The sequence below is a fragment of the Tachyglossus aculeatus genome, chromosome 2 (assembly GCF_015852505.1).
Source record: "Tachyglossus aculeatus isolate mTacAcu1 chromosome 2, mTacAcu1.pri, whole genome shotgun sequence".
NCBI lineage: Eukaryota > Metazoa > Chordata > Mammalia > Monotremata > Tachyglossidae > Tachyglossus > Tachyglossus aculeatus.
Genome location: NC_052067.1, coordinates 155,714,634 through 155,729,541, shown reverse-complemented (window position 1 = coordinate 155,729,541; position 14,908 = coordinate 155,714,634). Strand labels below are relative to the sequence as shown.

At 43.0% G+C, this 14,908-nt stretch overlaps 1 protein-coding gene across 4 annotated transcripts in view; it reads left to right on the top strand.

The window, feature by feature from the left end:
- SCAF11 (SR-related CTD associated factor 11) overlaps nt 1-14,908 on the top strand; it is a 90,040-nt gene that overhangs the window by 50,396 nt on the left and 24,736 nt on the right. For all 4 annotated transcript variants that reach the window (XM_038759364.1, XM_038759340.1, XM_038759348.1 and 1 more), the window contains exons 4-6: nt 3,001-3,078; nt 5,043-5,140; nt 6,863-6,930. In XM_038759364.1, the coding sequence (XP_038615292.1) occupies nt 3,001-3,078; nt 5,043-5,140; nt 6,863-6,930 (244 nt within the window). The remainder of the gene's footprint in view (nt 1-3,000; nt 3,079-5,042; nt 5,141-6,862; nt 6,931-14,908) is intronic.

The following is a 14,908-nucleotide window of genomic DNA, read 5'->3' as shown; positions in this document are numbered from 1 at the left end:
CATGTTACGCCCCTCCTCAAAAATCTCCTGTGGCTGCCTGTCAACCTATGAATCAAGCAAAAACTCCTCACTCTGGGCTTCAAGGCTGTCCATCACCTCGCCCCCTCCTACCTCACCTCCCTTCTCTCCTTCTGCAGCCCAGCCCGCACCCTCTGCTCCTCTGCCGCTAACCTCCTCACTGTACCTCGTTCTCGCCTGTCCCGCCGTCGACCCCCGGCCCCCGTCCTCCCCCTGGCCTGGAATGCCCTCCCTCCGCACATCTGCCAAGCTAGCTCTCTTCCTCCCTTCAAAGCCCTACTGAGAGCTCACCTCCTCCAGGAGGCCTTCCCACACTGAGCCCCCTTTTTCTTCTCCTCCTCCCCATCCCCCCGCCCTACCTCCTTCCCCTCCCCACAGTACCTGTATATATGTTTGTACAGATTTATTACTCTATTTATTTTACTTGTACATATTTACTATTCTATTTATTTTGTTAATGATGTGTATCTGGCTTATTTTTTATTTATTCTGGTGACTTGACACCTGTCCACATGTTTTGTTTTGTTGTCTGTATCCCCCTTCTAGCCTGTGAGCCCGTTGTTGGGTAGGGACCATCTCTGTAAGTTGCCAACTTTTACTTCCCAAGCGCTTAGTACAGTGCACTGCACACAGTAAGCGCTCGATAAATATGATTGAATGAATGAATACAGATTTAGTACTCTGTTTATTTTACTTGTACATATTTACTATTCTATTTATTTTGTTAATGATGTGCATGTAGTTTTAATTCCATTTGTTTTCACTATTTTCACACCTGTCTACATGTTTTGTTTTGTTGTCTATCTCCCCCTTCTAGACTGTGAGCCCGTTGTTGGGTAGGGACCGTCTCTATATGTTGCCGACTTGTACTCCCAAGCGCTAAGTTCAGTGCTCTGCACACAGTAAGCGCTCAATAGATACGATTGAATGAATAAGGACTGTAGACAGACATTCCTGCCTCTTCATCATGGACACGGGAGTGAACTTCGAGTGGGACTTGAGTAAATGAAGTCTTTGTATGTAGCCTTAGTCTCCCACACTACACACTAGCCAGGGAATGTTGCCAACTTGTACTTCCCAAGCACTTAGTACAGTGCTCTGCACACAGTAAGCGCTCAATAAATACGATTGATTGATTGAATGGGCCTCTTGGATGAGGGGGTGGGGGTGGGGGGAGAGAGCGCGTGCACACTTAGAAAGCACATTGTAAAGTTCCCTGCCCACCAGGACCTTACCCCATAATGGGAGAGCAACTTCTTTGAAGCTTTATTCAAATTTCCCACCGGAAAGAACAATTTCTTAAACCTTAGAATTTTTTGAAGTTATTGACATCTTTTTTAATGTTTGCTTTTTACCCAGAATGACCACATTTATGTGTCACATTCGTACAAGTTATGAAACTCAACTCTTTAAACTGCAGGTTCACTTATCATACGTTATTAATATTCATTTTGTCATTTATTAAAAGTACAAAAGCTAAAATAAAGACCTAAACCAGAGGGCTAGTATCATATAATTAATCCTAAATCCCTTGTAAAAGACTTAAATCTCATTTCTCCCGATCCAAGTTACTCTGCCATAGTCTTTGCTAAAGAAAAACTCCGTTTTGTTGGATCAGTTAGAGGACTTGAGCTACTGGCCGAGAGTCAGTGTGGCCTTAAAAGTTTCTAATGGAAAATGTAGTTCCCCCCCAAAAGTTAAAAATTGCTTTATTTGGAGTTACCTCCAAATGTCCTAAGACAAACCTTGAGACCGAGACATTTTACAGATGAGGTAACTGAGGCACAGAGAAGTTAAAGTGACTTGGCCAAGGTCACACAACAGACAGGTGGTGGATCTGGGATTAGAACTCAGGTCCTTCGACTCGCAGGCCCAGGCTCTGTCCGCTAAGCCATGCTGCTTCTTAGCTTTGTGTATTTTAGGAACTTTTAACTGTAGTGGTTGTTGTGACTCCTTAAAGGATAACCAGTTCTTTGTTACATTGACGTAGATCAGGTTGTATCCTCTTGTTTCTTGCCTCTGTTGAGTAAGGAAAGCTATTGGTTCAGATTTTCAGGCAGTTTTATAGATCCATGTTAGAAACTTGTGAAACTGTTTAATATCTTAACCGTTTAGCCTCTAAATGATCCTTTGTTGGGGTATCATAAACTTAGCAGTTCAGTGGAGAGAAAAGCAAACATAACTGTTTTATTACAGTTGTCTGTTTCTTAATAGCGATAAGTCACTCAGTGGTATTTACTGAGCACTTCCTGTGTGCAGAGCACTGTACTAAGCACTTGGGAAAGTACAGTACCACAGAGTTGGTAGTCACGTTCCCTGCCCTCAAAAAGTCTACAGACTTTAATATAAATACCTAATTTATAATGTATAATTTTATAGATATGCAAATAAGTTCTGTGAGGCCGAGGCTGGAGTGAATACTAAATACAGATCAAAGTGCGTAGATGACAAAGGAGAATGAGCTGGGGAGAAGGGGACTTAATCAGAGAAGGCCTCTAGGAAGAGATGTGAATGAACGAGGCCAGAGGGAGGATGTGGGAAAGGGATCAGCGGCAAGATAGACGAGATCGGGACACGCTGAGCGAGCTGATGCTAACGGAGCAAAGTGTGTAGGCTGAGCTTCAGTGGAGATCAGTGTAGTAAGATAGGAGGGGGCGAGCTGATTTGAGGGCTTAAACCGAAGGAAAGGAGTTTCTGTTTGATGTGGAGGTGGATGGGCAATCACTGGAGGTTCTTGAGGAGTGGGGAGATTCTTTTTAGAGAAATTTTCTGAGCAACACAGTGAGTATGGTTGCAGGGGGGAGAGACAGGAGACAGTGAGCTCAGTGCGGAGACAGTTGCAGTACTCATGTGGTATAGAATAAATGCCTGGATTAACGTAATAGTGTTTGGATGGAGAGGAAAGGGCAGATTTTAACAATGCTGTGAAGGCAATATAATATAAGCTTGCAAGTTATAATACACTAAAAATCTTTTTTTTAGACCCTGTCTTCGTGTCCGGTTGACCGCAAACCTTTTCAAGTGATATATAAACTCACTGCACCAGAAGGCTGCATTAAGGTAAGCCAGAAAGACATTTTCCTTAAGCAGAACAGAAAATATGACATTGGTTAGGGAGAAGGTAACATTTAGCTCAGCATTTTATTCCTGGCATTTGTTTTTTAAATGAATTTGATGACTGTTCACATTTGGGAACCTTCGGATTCTGTCCATACAATCCTGGAATTAGTTGCGGCTGTTTGGTACGAAAGCGGAAACTTGACTCCGCTCTTCGGGTGGTCTTGTCTTCATGCCGTCGAGTCGTCCCCAGCTCATAGCAACACCATGGACACATCTCTCCCAGAACGCCCCATCTCCATCTGCAGTCATTCTGGTAGTGTATCTGTAGTTTTTTCTTGATAAAAATCCAGAAGTGGTTTACCATTGCCTCCTTCCACGCAGTAAACTTGAGTTTCTGCCGTCGACTCTCTCCCATGCTGCTGCTGCCCAGCACAGGTGAGTTTTGACTTGTAGCGGATTGCCTTCCACTTGCTAGCTACTGCCCAAGCTAGGAATGGAATGATTGTGCCTCTTCTTGACTCTCCCCCCAACACTTAAGACTGATAGAGTACTGGAAACTCTCCAGGCGTGACCCTGAGAGGGACATCAGGTGGTATTGTTATTTAAAATTATGACCTCAGGACTTCAGACAGTATTTTGGATCCCTCTGCCCTATTTTCAGCCAATAGTGCATTACCTCAGGAGTGATTTTGGATCCTCTGTAATAGTGATGATGATAATAATGGCATTTAGATCCTTGCTCTGTGGCAAGCACTGTGCTGAGCCCTGGGGCGGATACAGGATAATCGTCAGGCACAGTTGCCTGCTCCACTTGGGGCTCCCAGTCTAAGAAAGATTAAGAGCAGGTATTCCATCATTCCCTCATAGGTGAGGGAAACTGAAGCACAGAGCTGTTAAATGTGCCCAGGGTCTCACAGCAGGCAGGTAGCAAAGCCAGGATTAGAACCCGGGTCTCTCGACTGGCAGATCTCAAGCCAAATGGAGCAAAGACGTGAGCTTCCCAGCTCCCTTTGTAACAAGAGTGAGGGAAGGATGACACACAGTCTGGACCAGGGTCTCCCGTAGTGACCCGGATTCCTGAGTCTGGCGATTATCAGCCTTCGACCTGGGGTTGGGTGGTTCCAGAACTAAGCGAGAGGTCGTAGGGCCGGTGTAGATGTGTGACTAGCCAGCCTGGATTTGAACCCAAATTGTTTGAGCGGGACTGAGCCACCTTTGAGAATGGTTAATTATGGTTTTGACTGCACCTACCTTGAAAAGATTCTTTATCTCAGATCCTGGGAAAGACCGGACAATCCAGGATTTTAGAATAGTTTGACATCTTTGAGCAGCGGTGCTCTGGAAAATGGGGAGGAAATTCTCCTTTCAGAAAGTGGAGGTGTTCGATTAGTCAGCGGCGCGTTAAGAATAATGGCAGCATGTGTGGCTCATTCTAGACTTTGAAATTAGCCTAGGTCAAGAGCTGGAAAGAAATTCGGTAGGGCATAAAACTATCAGGTGAAGAAGCAAAAATTTAGGTCAAAGCGAAAGTAAATGAGGGATTTTTCTGCATTGAATTTATTTTGACCATAGGTTCCTTGCCAGCAAATACCATATCACCATGTCAGAATATTAGCTTGTGTATGAAGTGCAAGGCCAGTCCAGGGTGCCACGGTCTCTACAAAGCACTCTCTTTCCACAAATTTACCGTCTGTAAGCAGTAGCTGTAAATTAAGCATCTCATGTGGCGTCCATCTCACAGAATGATAACTTATGTTTCGTATTCTGCCGATATTTCACTTCATCACACAAGTATTTGACGTGCCAGTGTGAAAGAACGGCCCGTCGTCCTTAGCTGAACACCCTTGGAAATGGAGACAGTTTTTTAAAAACTTAGAAATGACTTCAGCTTGCACTCTTTGTAATTGAAGGTTGTTACATTTGAAGGTAGTTTCACTCCACGATTGCTTTGTTTTCTCATACAGATTCACGTAAAGAGACAACCGAGAGCAACAGAGGATAAGAAAAATGAATCATCCTTTAGAAAGGAGTGCTATAATGTAAATACAACAAGTTGTGTGAGGTGAGTGACCCAAAAAAAAGAAATAAATAAGTGCCCCCCAAAATCCCCTGAGGAAAAAAGATCTCTGCCAGTAATACCCAGAGTTAGAGGTGGTTTGACTTTTCAAAGAATTCAGTACAAAAAGGAGGATTAGCTATAACCTGAGAGGGCCAGTGAAACTCTTATCCAGCTGGTAAACCAGAAGGCACAGGAGTTTTTGACAGTTTTTGACTAATTAGGGCTAACCTTTGGAGTGACTGTAAAAATCTCTAAAATGCAGGGTTACTGACACTGATCCATCTTGTTGTTAAGGCCCAAAATGATTGGCACCCAATTTTTTTGTTAGGTGGATTTTTCATGGGTATTTTGGGTATCATATTTACACATTCCTCTATAAGTATATGGGAAACTGTACTTAGCATTTAGATCCAAGCCTTTTAAATAAATTAAAATGTAAGCAGTTAAGATCAGTGTTGAAATAAAGACTGGCTCATAGCCATGCTTGTAGAAGATTCTGCTTGCAATTCCCTGATGATGCCTTAATCTAGGCATTTTTTTTTTCCAGAGCATAATCTAAATTTTGATTAATCAGAGAATTCATTACCAAACAAATTGTTTAAAGCGGTCATTTTAGCGTAGCTGTTATTGCGAGCACTATGAGTCACGGCTTCTGGTTCCTATTAATTCCATTTCCTTCAGGCTTCCCTTTAAGTATTTCTTAATGGGCAATTTGGTGACAATACTGTTTTTCTCCTCCAGAGATTTCAGGAGATGTACATGAGAGGTTCTTTAGAGGTCCAGATTAGTTTTTAAAAATTGTGGTCTACGTTAGCGACACACCCTGTCCCGTTCATCAGGGGTTCAGTGCTTCATGCTGAGCAGAGGGGTTGAGATTTTGGCTGTGTTAGAATGGGGGTGGAGGGGGTGGCTTTTAAGGGGCCAGGAAAGGTATAGCCCCAAAGTGGACAGGGCAAAGTAACTCGGTGGCCCCAAGGGGTTCAAGAAGCCCCTACAGTAATAATAATAATAATGATGGTACTTGTTAAGCGCTTACTATGTGCAAAGCACTGTTCTAAGCTCTGGGGGGTTACAAGGTGATCAGGTTGTCCCACGCGAGGCTCACAGTGTCAATCCCCATTTTAAAGATGGGGGAACTGAGGCCCAGAGAAGTTAAGTGACTTGCCCAAAGTCACACAGCTGACAGTTGGCGGAGTGGAGATTTGAACCCACGACCTCGGACCCCAAAGCCCGTGCTCTTTCCACTGCTGCTTCTCAGTAACTCTGGAGCTCTCGTTCCTGACTCTTCCCCAGGAGGTACCCTGGCTGTCTGGATGGACTGGGGGTGAAGGGAGTACACGGGGCCCAGGGACGGAGTTCTGGGACCGCACTGGGGAGCGGATCTCATCTGCGGAGGGCCACAGGTGAAGCCGGCATCTCAGTTCCACCTCTGACCCCTTTCTGGTTGCAAGGGCTTGATGCAGGCTAGCTGGAACTGCTCATCTTCCCCACAGAGCCATGAGGCTGAAGCTAATGGCACCCGTGCCAATCCCATGGTGGGGGTAGCCTAGTTAAGGTCCTTGGCTAACTTGAGGTGTATTGTCAAAACTGGTAAGTAGGTGCAGTAACAGTATTAAATAAAAAAATTCACTTCTTGAGCAACCCGTTTGGTTTTTTTTTTTTAATAAAAACTACCTGGTGGGTGAACTCCGTGTTTCTCACAACTGTCCCCTCTCTGCATTTCAGGCAAGAGGCAAATGTAAGAAAAGAACCATTAATTGCAAGATTTTATAAAGATTTAAAGAATAAACACAGTAAGTATCCTTTTCCTACCTCTTGATCTTTCTGTCCATCAGAATTGGGCTCATAAATGACAAGTCTTGCCAGGGGCAATTTAGGTAGGCCCACATTGAATACAGGTGGGGTAAACTATACTGGGCTAGCTTCTCAGTGTTTGAAATCGTCATTTCTGCCGTTTCCTCCGTTCTTCCCACTCCCGATTCCGAACCAAAAATATAAGGGAAGGATTGGGGACAGGAATAGAGGATGAAAATAAGCTTCGAGAGTGCATCCCCGCTGCTGTCATTCAGCCAACAGGACCACACATAGCGTCGAATGCAGATGTTCTTCTATTTTTCTCTCCTGTTAGAGGATGTTTAAGTTACTTCTGGGAATCTGGGAAGAGACTATTGATTTCTTTTATTTGTGTTTCACGTGCGTTTGGTAGAGGCCACTGCACTTTGGTAAGTCCGCATTGACTGCTTCTTCAGTAAATGCTATTATTTACATGAGTCTGAACTTCTGTATTAATCAGTCAATGGTTTTTATTGAACGCCGACAGTGCAGAGCACTGTTACTAAGTGCTTGGAGAAGTGTGATAGAATAAGAGTTGGTAAACGTGATCCCTGCCCTCCGGGAGCTTCCAGTCTAGTAGAGGAGTCAACAATCTAATGAGTGCCTTCTCAGGAAATCTGAATAAACGCAGGAGGAAGAGAAGGGTTTTGTCAGCTGCTCAACAGGCCCAGGTGTAGGTGTGACGTAGCTATGTCGTACTTTTTAAAATAATGATTATTTTCATGCCTTGTTTTGGAACAGAACAACCCATGCTATCAAGTAGGTAGGGATTATCCCCTGCTGATTTGAAAACCGGGAATCAGCATTGCTTGTGCTCTGCTGCTATTCCACTGAATCCTCTTCTCGCAGAATTTATACGTATGCAGTCATGCTTCTCTCTGGCTTTGATGCTCTGGAAGGAACCTGAACCCGTTCCTTGGCATCAGGGTTGATGATAGTAATAATAATATTAATACTTGCTAAGTGCTTACTTTGGGCCAAGCACTGGTCTAAGTGCTGAGGTAGATATTCATTCATTCAGTCGTATTTATTGAGCGCTTACTGTGTGTAGAGCACTGTACTAAGCGCTTGGGAAGTACACGTTGGCAACATATAGAGACGGTCCCTACCCAACAACGGGCTCACAGTCTAGAAGGGGGAGACAAGACAACAAAACAAAACATGAGGACAGGTGTCAAGGCGTCAGAACAAATAGAATTAAAGCTAAATACACATCATTAACAAAATAAAAAGAATAGTAAATATGTACAGTATGTTACAGTGATGGGAAGGACAGTATATTTGGGCGGGAAGATGAGTAGTTCTGTTTTTGACATATTGAGGTGACCTAGAACAGGTCCACTAACCTCTCTGGACCTCAGTTTTCTCATCTGTATAGTGGGGGTCAGTCTCCCTCTCCAAGTCTCCCTCTGGACACGGAGACTGTGTCTGAGCCCGTCGCTTCAGACATAGATATGTTAAAGAATGTCAGCTGTGTTAATCGGGTTAGCCGTTGTTTCTTCAGAAGACTCTACCTGCAGAACGGCATACATCTCCCTTAAAATATAGATTTTTGCCATACGGAAACTTCTGAATTAGAGCTTAATTACTCAACATATGTGAATTCAAATTATAGTGTTCTAATGTAGTGTTGATCGAGTGTAGAAAAGCAGCATGGCATAGTGGAAAGAGCACAAGCCTAGGAGTCAGAGGGCCTGGGTTCTAATCCCAGCTCCATCACTTATTTGCTCCGTGAACTTGGGCAATCACTTAACTTCTTTGTGCCTCAGTTCCCTCATTTGTAAAATGGGGATTCAGTACCTCCTACTTAGACTGTGAGCCCCATGTGGGACCTGACTATCGTGGATCTATCCCTGCATTTAGTACACTGCCTGACACATAGTGAGGACTTAACAAATACTGTTAAAAAAACCCTAAATACTTTTAGACTGTGAGCCCACTGTTGGGTAGGGACTGTCTCTATATGTTGCCAATTTGTACTTCCCAAGGGCTTAGTACAGTGCTCTGCACACAGTAAGCGCTCAATAAATACGATTGATGATAAATACTGCTATTATTATGTATTTGCTGCCTCTTATGGGGATGGGAAACCTCTTGAGGGATGGAGAAGACTACCCTGACTTTGCTAGAAAGGATTCCCCCATTCTTTTTCCTCCTTTAAATGATTTCCCTGGGGGGAATCAATCAGTGGTATTCACGGAGCACTTAACTGTGCAAAATTCAGAACTAAGCACTGGGAGAGTATAATGCAGTAGTCATGATCTCTGCCCATGAGGAACTTTCAGAGTAGGGGGGCAAGTCAGTTTTTAAAATCATTTACAGGTGGATATGTTCATATGTGCTGTGGGGGTAGGGTGAAAATCAAAGTGCTTAAGGGATACAGACCCAAGTACATAGATGAGGGTGAATAGGACACATGAGGACTTAGAGAAGGCCTTTCAAAGAAGATATGATTTTAATTGGACTTTGACGATGGGGGAGTTGTGGTCCGCTTGATATGAACGGAGAGGGAGCACAAGGCCGGAGGGAGGACCGTTGGCGAGGGGTCACTGGTGAGAAAGATCAGAATGAGGTCCAATGAGTAGGTTGGTAGTAGAGTGACCTGTGCAGATTGGGTTGAAGTTGGAAATCAGCGAGGTAAGGTAAGGGGAAGAGCTGATTGTGCTTTAAAAGTAGTGGTGAGGAGTTGCCCTTTGATGTGGAGATGGATGGGCAACCGTGGGAGGTTTTTGAGGAGTGGGGAGATTGGAACTTTTTTAGAAAAACGATCCGGGCAGCAGAGTGAGGTATGGACTGGGAAGGGGAGAGACAGGAGGCAGGGAGATCAGCAAGGAGTCTCGTGGAGTAGTCAAGGCAGGAACTAAGTGGTTGGATCAGTGTTGTAGCCGGTAGGACAGAGAGCACTGAGATTTAAGCAGAGTATTTGGAGGCAGCAGCGGGGTGAGGGGGGTGGTAATCCATTGGCCTTAAAGGAATTCAGATGTTGTAGCTGGTGTCTAGGTAATTAGGCTTCCAACTAGTTTTAGAGTTGGATTCTTTTTTGTTTGTTTTGTTTTGTTTTTTAAATCACATTACTACATACTTAAAGAGTGAACAGCCAAGCTGTTCTTAGAGTGGCCAGGCTATTTTCAAGACTTTATCGAAGAGCTGTCATTCGGTTGTGGCCAGCAGCAGTGTGAAGAGATTTATACTTCTTCCAAGTAGCTCTTCCCACACACATAATATCTAATTTTACTCTTTAAGACCTATGCAGTTTAGATGAAAATGAAATATAGACAGCCTGCCAAAGCTTATCATTAAAAGCTTTTTTTAATGTAGAAGGCATATAAATATGTCAAAGCATTTGCTACGTTTCCACACTGAAGGACCTCCAGTGTCGCCCATTCACTTCCACCTAAAATAGAAACGCCTTACCATCAGCTTTAAAGCACCCCATCGCCTTGCCCCCTCCTACCTCAACTCGCTGCTCTCACACTACAACCCAGCGTGCACACTTAGCTTCTCTAATGAACTTCAATCTCGTCCATCTCTTGCCAACCCCATATGGGACATTATTTATTTATTTATTTTGTTTGTACATATCTATTCTATTTATTTTATTTTGTTAGTATGTTTGGTTTTGTTCCCTGTCTCCCCCTTTTAGACTGTGAGCCCACTGTTGGGTAGGGACTGTCTCTATATGTTGCCAACTTGTACTTCCCAAGCGCTTAGTACAGTGCTCTGCACATAGTAAGCGCTCAATAAATACGATTGATGATGATGATGATGATGATGATGACATGGACTGTTTCCAACCTGATTTGCTTGTATCCACCCCAGCACTTAATACAGTGCCTGAAGCTTAGTGAGCACTTAACAAATGCTGTTGTTGTTATTGGTTAATAATAATAATAATCCACAGTCCACTATTCTATTCCAGTAATATATTCTAGTCCAGTAATAGAACCCATTTATATTTACATTTATATATATTATATTTATGAGACTCATTCATTCGATCATTTATTGAGCACTCACTGTGTGCAGAGCACCGCACTAAGCGCTTGGAAAGTACAATTCGGCAACATATAGAGACAGTCCCTACCCAAAAACGGGCTCACAGTCTAGAAGGGGGAGACAGACAGCAAAACAAAACAAGTAGACAGGTGTCAGTACCATCAAAATAAATAGAATTATAGATATGTGCACATCATTAATAAAAATAGAGTAATAGATATGTGCAAATTATACACAAGTGCTGTGGGGAGGATACCATTATTATATTAGTCTGTCTCTTTAATTAATTAATTCACTTAAGATTTGTTCTGCTACATGATTGTTGATGAGTAATGTTTTTAAACGTTCCCAAACCGCTGTTAAACTTAACTAATTTTGAATTGGGAAACCGTATTTTGTAAAAACCCTATTGCTTGTCTAATTTACTAGAGTAGACAGCCATAGGTTAACTCTAGTACGTGAACCTGCTAGTGAATCAGAGTATGATTTCTCAATTTAAAATTAGTTGTTCAGGCAGTGATTCATACTTTGGAAGAGTGTGAATCACTGCCTCAATTATGCTACCAGATTATGTTGATCTGAAGGTTCAGAATTAATTAAAAACATATTTGAAGTGATGTCCAAAAGTCGTTAAGCTAATCAGGGTGGAGGGTATCGTTGAGTTATCCACATTATTTCTTGAACCTACTGTCCTAGAGTGGGTCGTGTTTAAGGAAACTGCATTTCTAATAAAGTTACAGTAATTTCTCCCCAGTGCTCTTTCAGAACGGCAAATAGGTTTTTCGCTTCGATGTTTTGGTATGTTTGGTTTTAATTCTCTTTAGCCATGCTCATATCGAGCAGATCTGGAAAGTTAGTTTTGTATCTTTGGCCAAATCCTTGCACCAAATGCAGAACGTTTAGTACCAGTAAATTTCAGGCTTTCTGAAAGCCCTTTCTTCTCTTATTGCCTCTCCACTGCCTTCAAAACAAAATCTTGGCTGCTGTTCTGTAGTACTATTTGTTTTAGAGATACCTTTGATAATAATAATAATAATAATAATAGCATTTATTAAGCGCTTACTATGTGCAAAGCACTGTTCTAAGCGCTGGGGAGTTTACAAGGTGATCAGGTTGTCCCACGTGGGGCTCACAGTCTTCATCATCATTTTACAGATGAGGGAACTGAGGCCTAGAGAAGTTAAGTGACTTGCCCAAGGTCACACAGCTAAGTGGCAGAGCCAGGATTTGAACCCATGACCTCTGACTCCAAAGCCCGGGCTCTTCCCACTGAGCCATGCTGCTTCTCTAGCGTGATTCTCAGTGTGAAAGTATTTTTTGATTATTTAATAAACACCTGATGAAGTCATTGGAAGTTTTGAGTTAGAAAGTCATGCACCAACAAGGTGTAATGGTGACAACTGCCTTGCCAGTGTAGTACATTTACCAGTCTAGTAAATTCATTAATGATATTAATTTTGTATTACACTTACAAAACTGTTTTGCATTAACCCACAGAATGTACCTACCCCAGCACTTCGTACAGTGTCTGGCTCATAGTAAGTGCTTAACAAATGCCATAATGATCATTATTATTCATTCAGTCGTATTTATTGAGCACTTACTGTGTGCAGAGCACTGTACTAAGCGCTTGGGAAGTACAAGTTGGCGACATACAGAGATGGCCCCTAATCAAAAACGGGCTCACAGTCTAGAAGGGGGAGATCATTAACTTTCCTATTGACTCACTTCCTGATGCAAAGCAACATTTACTGTAGTGGAATTTAACCTCCAACATCTACTGTTTGAGTATTAGCAGCCTGCCTTATTAACCGTTGAGAAGTGAGGTTTCTGGAAACGTGTCTCAGCAATAGAGTAATAAATACGTACAAACATATATGCATATATACAGGTGCTGTGGGGAGGGGAAGAAGGTAAGGCAGGGGGGATGGGGAGGGGGAGGAAGGGGAGAGGAAGGAGGGGGCTCAGTCTAGGAAGGCCTCCTGGAGGAGGTGAGCTCTCAGTAGGGCTTTGAAGGGAGGAAGAGAGCGGAGGGAGGGCATTCATCTTGGGTGGGTGAGGGCCTAAACCGATGGGTGATGGCGGGGCTGTGGGTTTTGACCTCTGCGGGGCTATCTTACTGTTGAAACTGTTGTTATTGGTAGGCGAAATAAGGCTGTACTACCTTCTTAAGAGAAGCAGCGTGGCTCAGTGGGACAAGCACGGACTTGGGAGTCAGAGGTCATGGGTTCAAATCCCGGCTCCTCCAGTTGTCAGCTGTGTGACTTGGGGCAAGTCACTTAACTTCTCTGGGCCTCAGTTCCCTCATCTGGAAAATGGGGATGAAGACTGTGAGCCCCGAGTGGGACAAACTGATCACCTTGTAACTTCCCCGGCGCTTAGAACAGTGCTTTGCACATAGTAAGCACTTAATAAATGCCATTATTACTATTATTAAGAGGGTGCTGGTGAGGCACTGATTACATGTTCAAAAGAGCAGTTCTTCTAGAAGAGTAATCTAGCCTGCATGGGATTTATGAAGAAGGTAAGGTAACTACTACTTAAGTCACTACGTGCTTGTGTTCGTTACCCCTGGAAATTTTAACAGTGGCTGAACGTGGTCCAAAAGAACTACATTACAGAAGATAGTTTTTTCAAGTACATAATGTGTTCTAAAAATCTCTCGTCTTATGGTCTATTACCTTCCCAGAGGCATCAAGGCAAAGCCACTTGGCCAAGGTAGCTGCCTTGGGAGATGGAGGAAATAAGGAAAGAGATGGGAGATGGACAGTGGATTAATCATCATCATCATCAATCGTATTTATTGAGTGCTTACTGTGTGCAGAGCACTGTACTAAGCGCTTGGGAAGTACAAATTGGCAACATATAGAGACAGTCCCTACCCAACAGTGGACAGTGGTATTTAGACAGAAGTGGCTAGGTCTTGGTATTACAAAGAAAAGATGCCTCAAGTTGCTCCTGTTCATTCGCTTTTTGGCCAATAGAGTCCTTGTGTAAGTTTTGGTTCAGGCAAATAGCCTGCATGCGTTTAAAACCTAATTGAGTAAATATTAGCTTTATTCACGTTGCCCAAGAACAGATGCGTTTTCGTCAAGTTTGTCATGGGAGCATGCTGTTTTGATTGGCTTAGTGCAGCTATTCAATTACCGCCTTGCAAATATTTCATGTTCAACCCGTGCTACGGCTTTTCTTTTATCTTACCATTTGACGGCGTAATAATAATAGAGACAATCCCTACCCAACAACGGGCTCACAGTCTAGAAGGGGGGAGACAGACAAAACAAGCCAGTAGACAGGCGTCAATAGCATCAATATAAATAAATGGAATTATAGATATATACACATCATTAATAAATTAAATAGAATAATAAATACGTACATCTATACACAAGTGCTGTGGGGCGGGGAGGGGGATAGAGCAGAGGGAGGGAGTTGGCAGTGAGGAGGGGAGGAGGAGCAGAGGAAAAGGGGGGCTCGGTCTTAGTCTTATTGATCGTTCTGCACTTCGAATAAAGTTGACAAATCACTACTGTCTTATGGCCCCAACTAAATTGTTAGCTCTCTGAGGCCAAGGCCCACACATATTAATTCTATTGTACTCTCCTTTTATGCTCAGTAAAGTACTCTGTGCACTTTAGATGTTTTATAAATACTATTGATTAAACCGTTGTGGATACAGTCACCTTCCCAGACTGAGCCCCTTCCTTCCTCTCCCCGTCGTCCCCCTCTCCATCCCCCCATCTTACCTCCTTCCCTTCCCCACAGCACCTGTATATATGTATATATGTTTGTACATATTTATTACTCTATTTATTTATTTATTTATTTATTTTGCTTGTACATATCTATTCTGTTTATTTTATTTTGTTAGTATGTTTGGTTTTGTTCTCTGTCTCCCCCTTTTAGACTGTGAGCCCACTGTTGGGTAGGGACTGTCTCTAT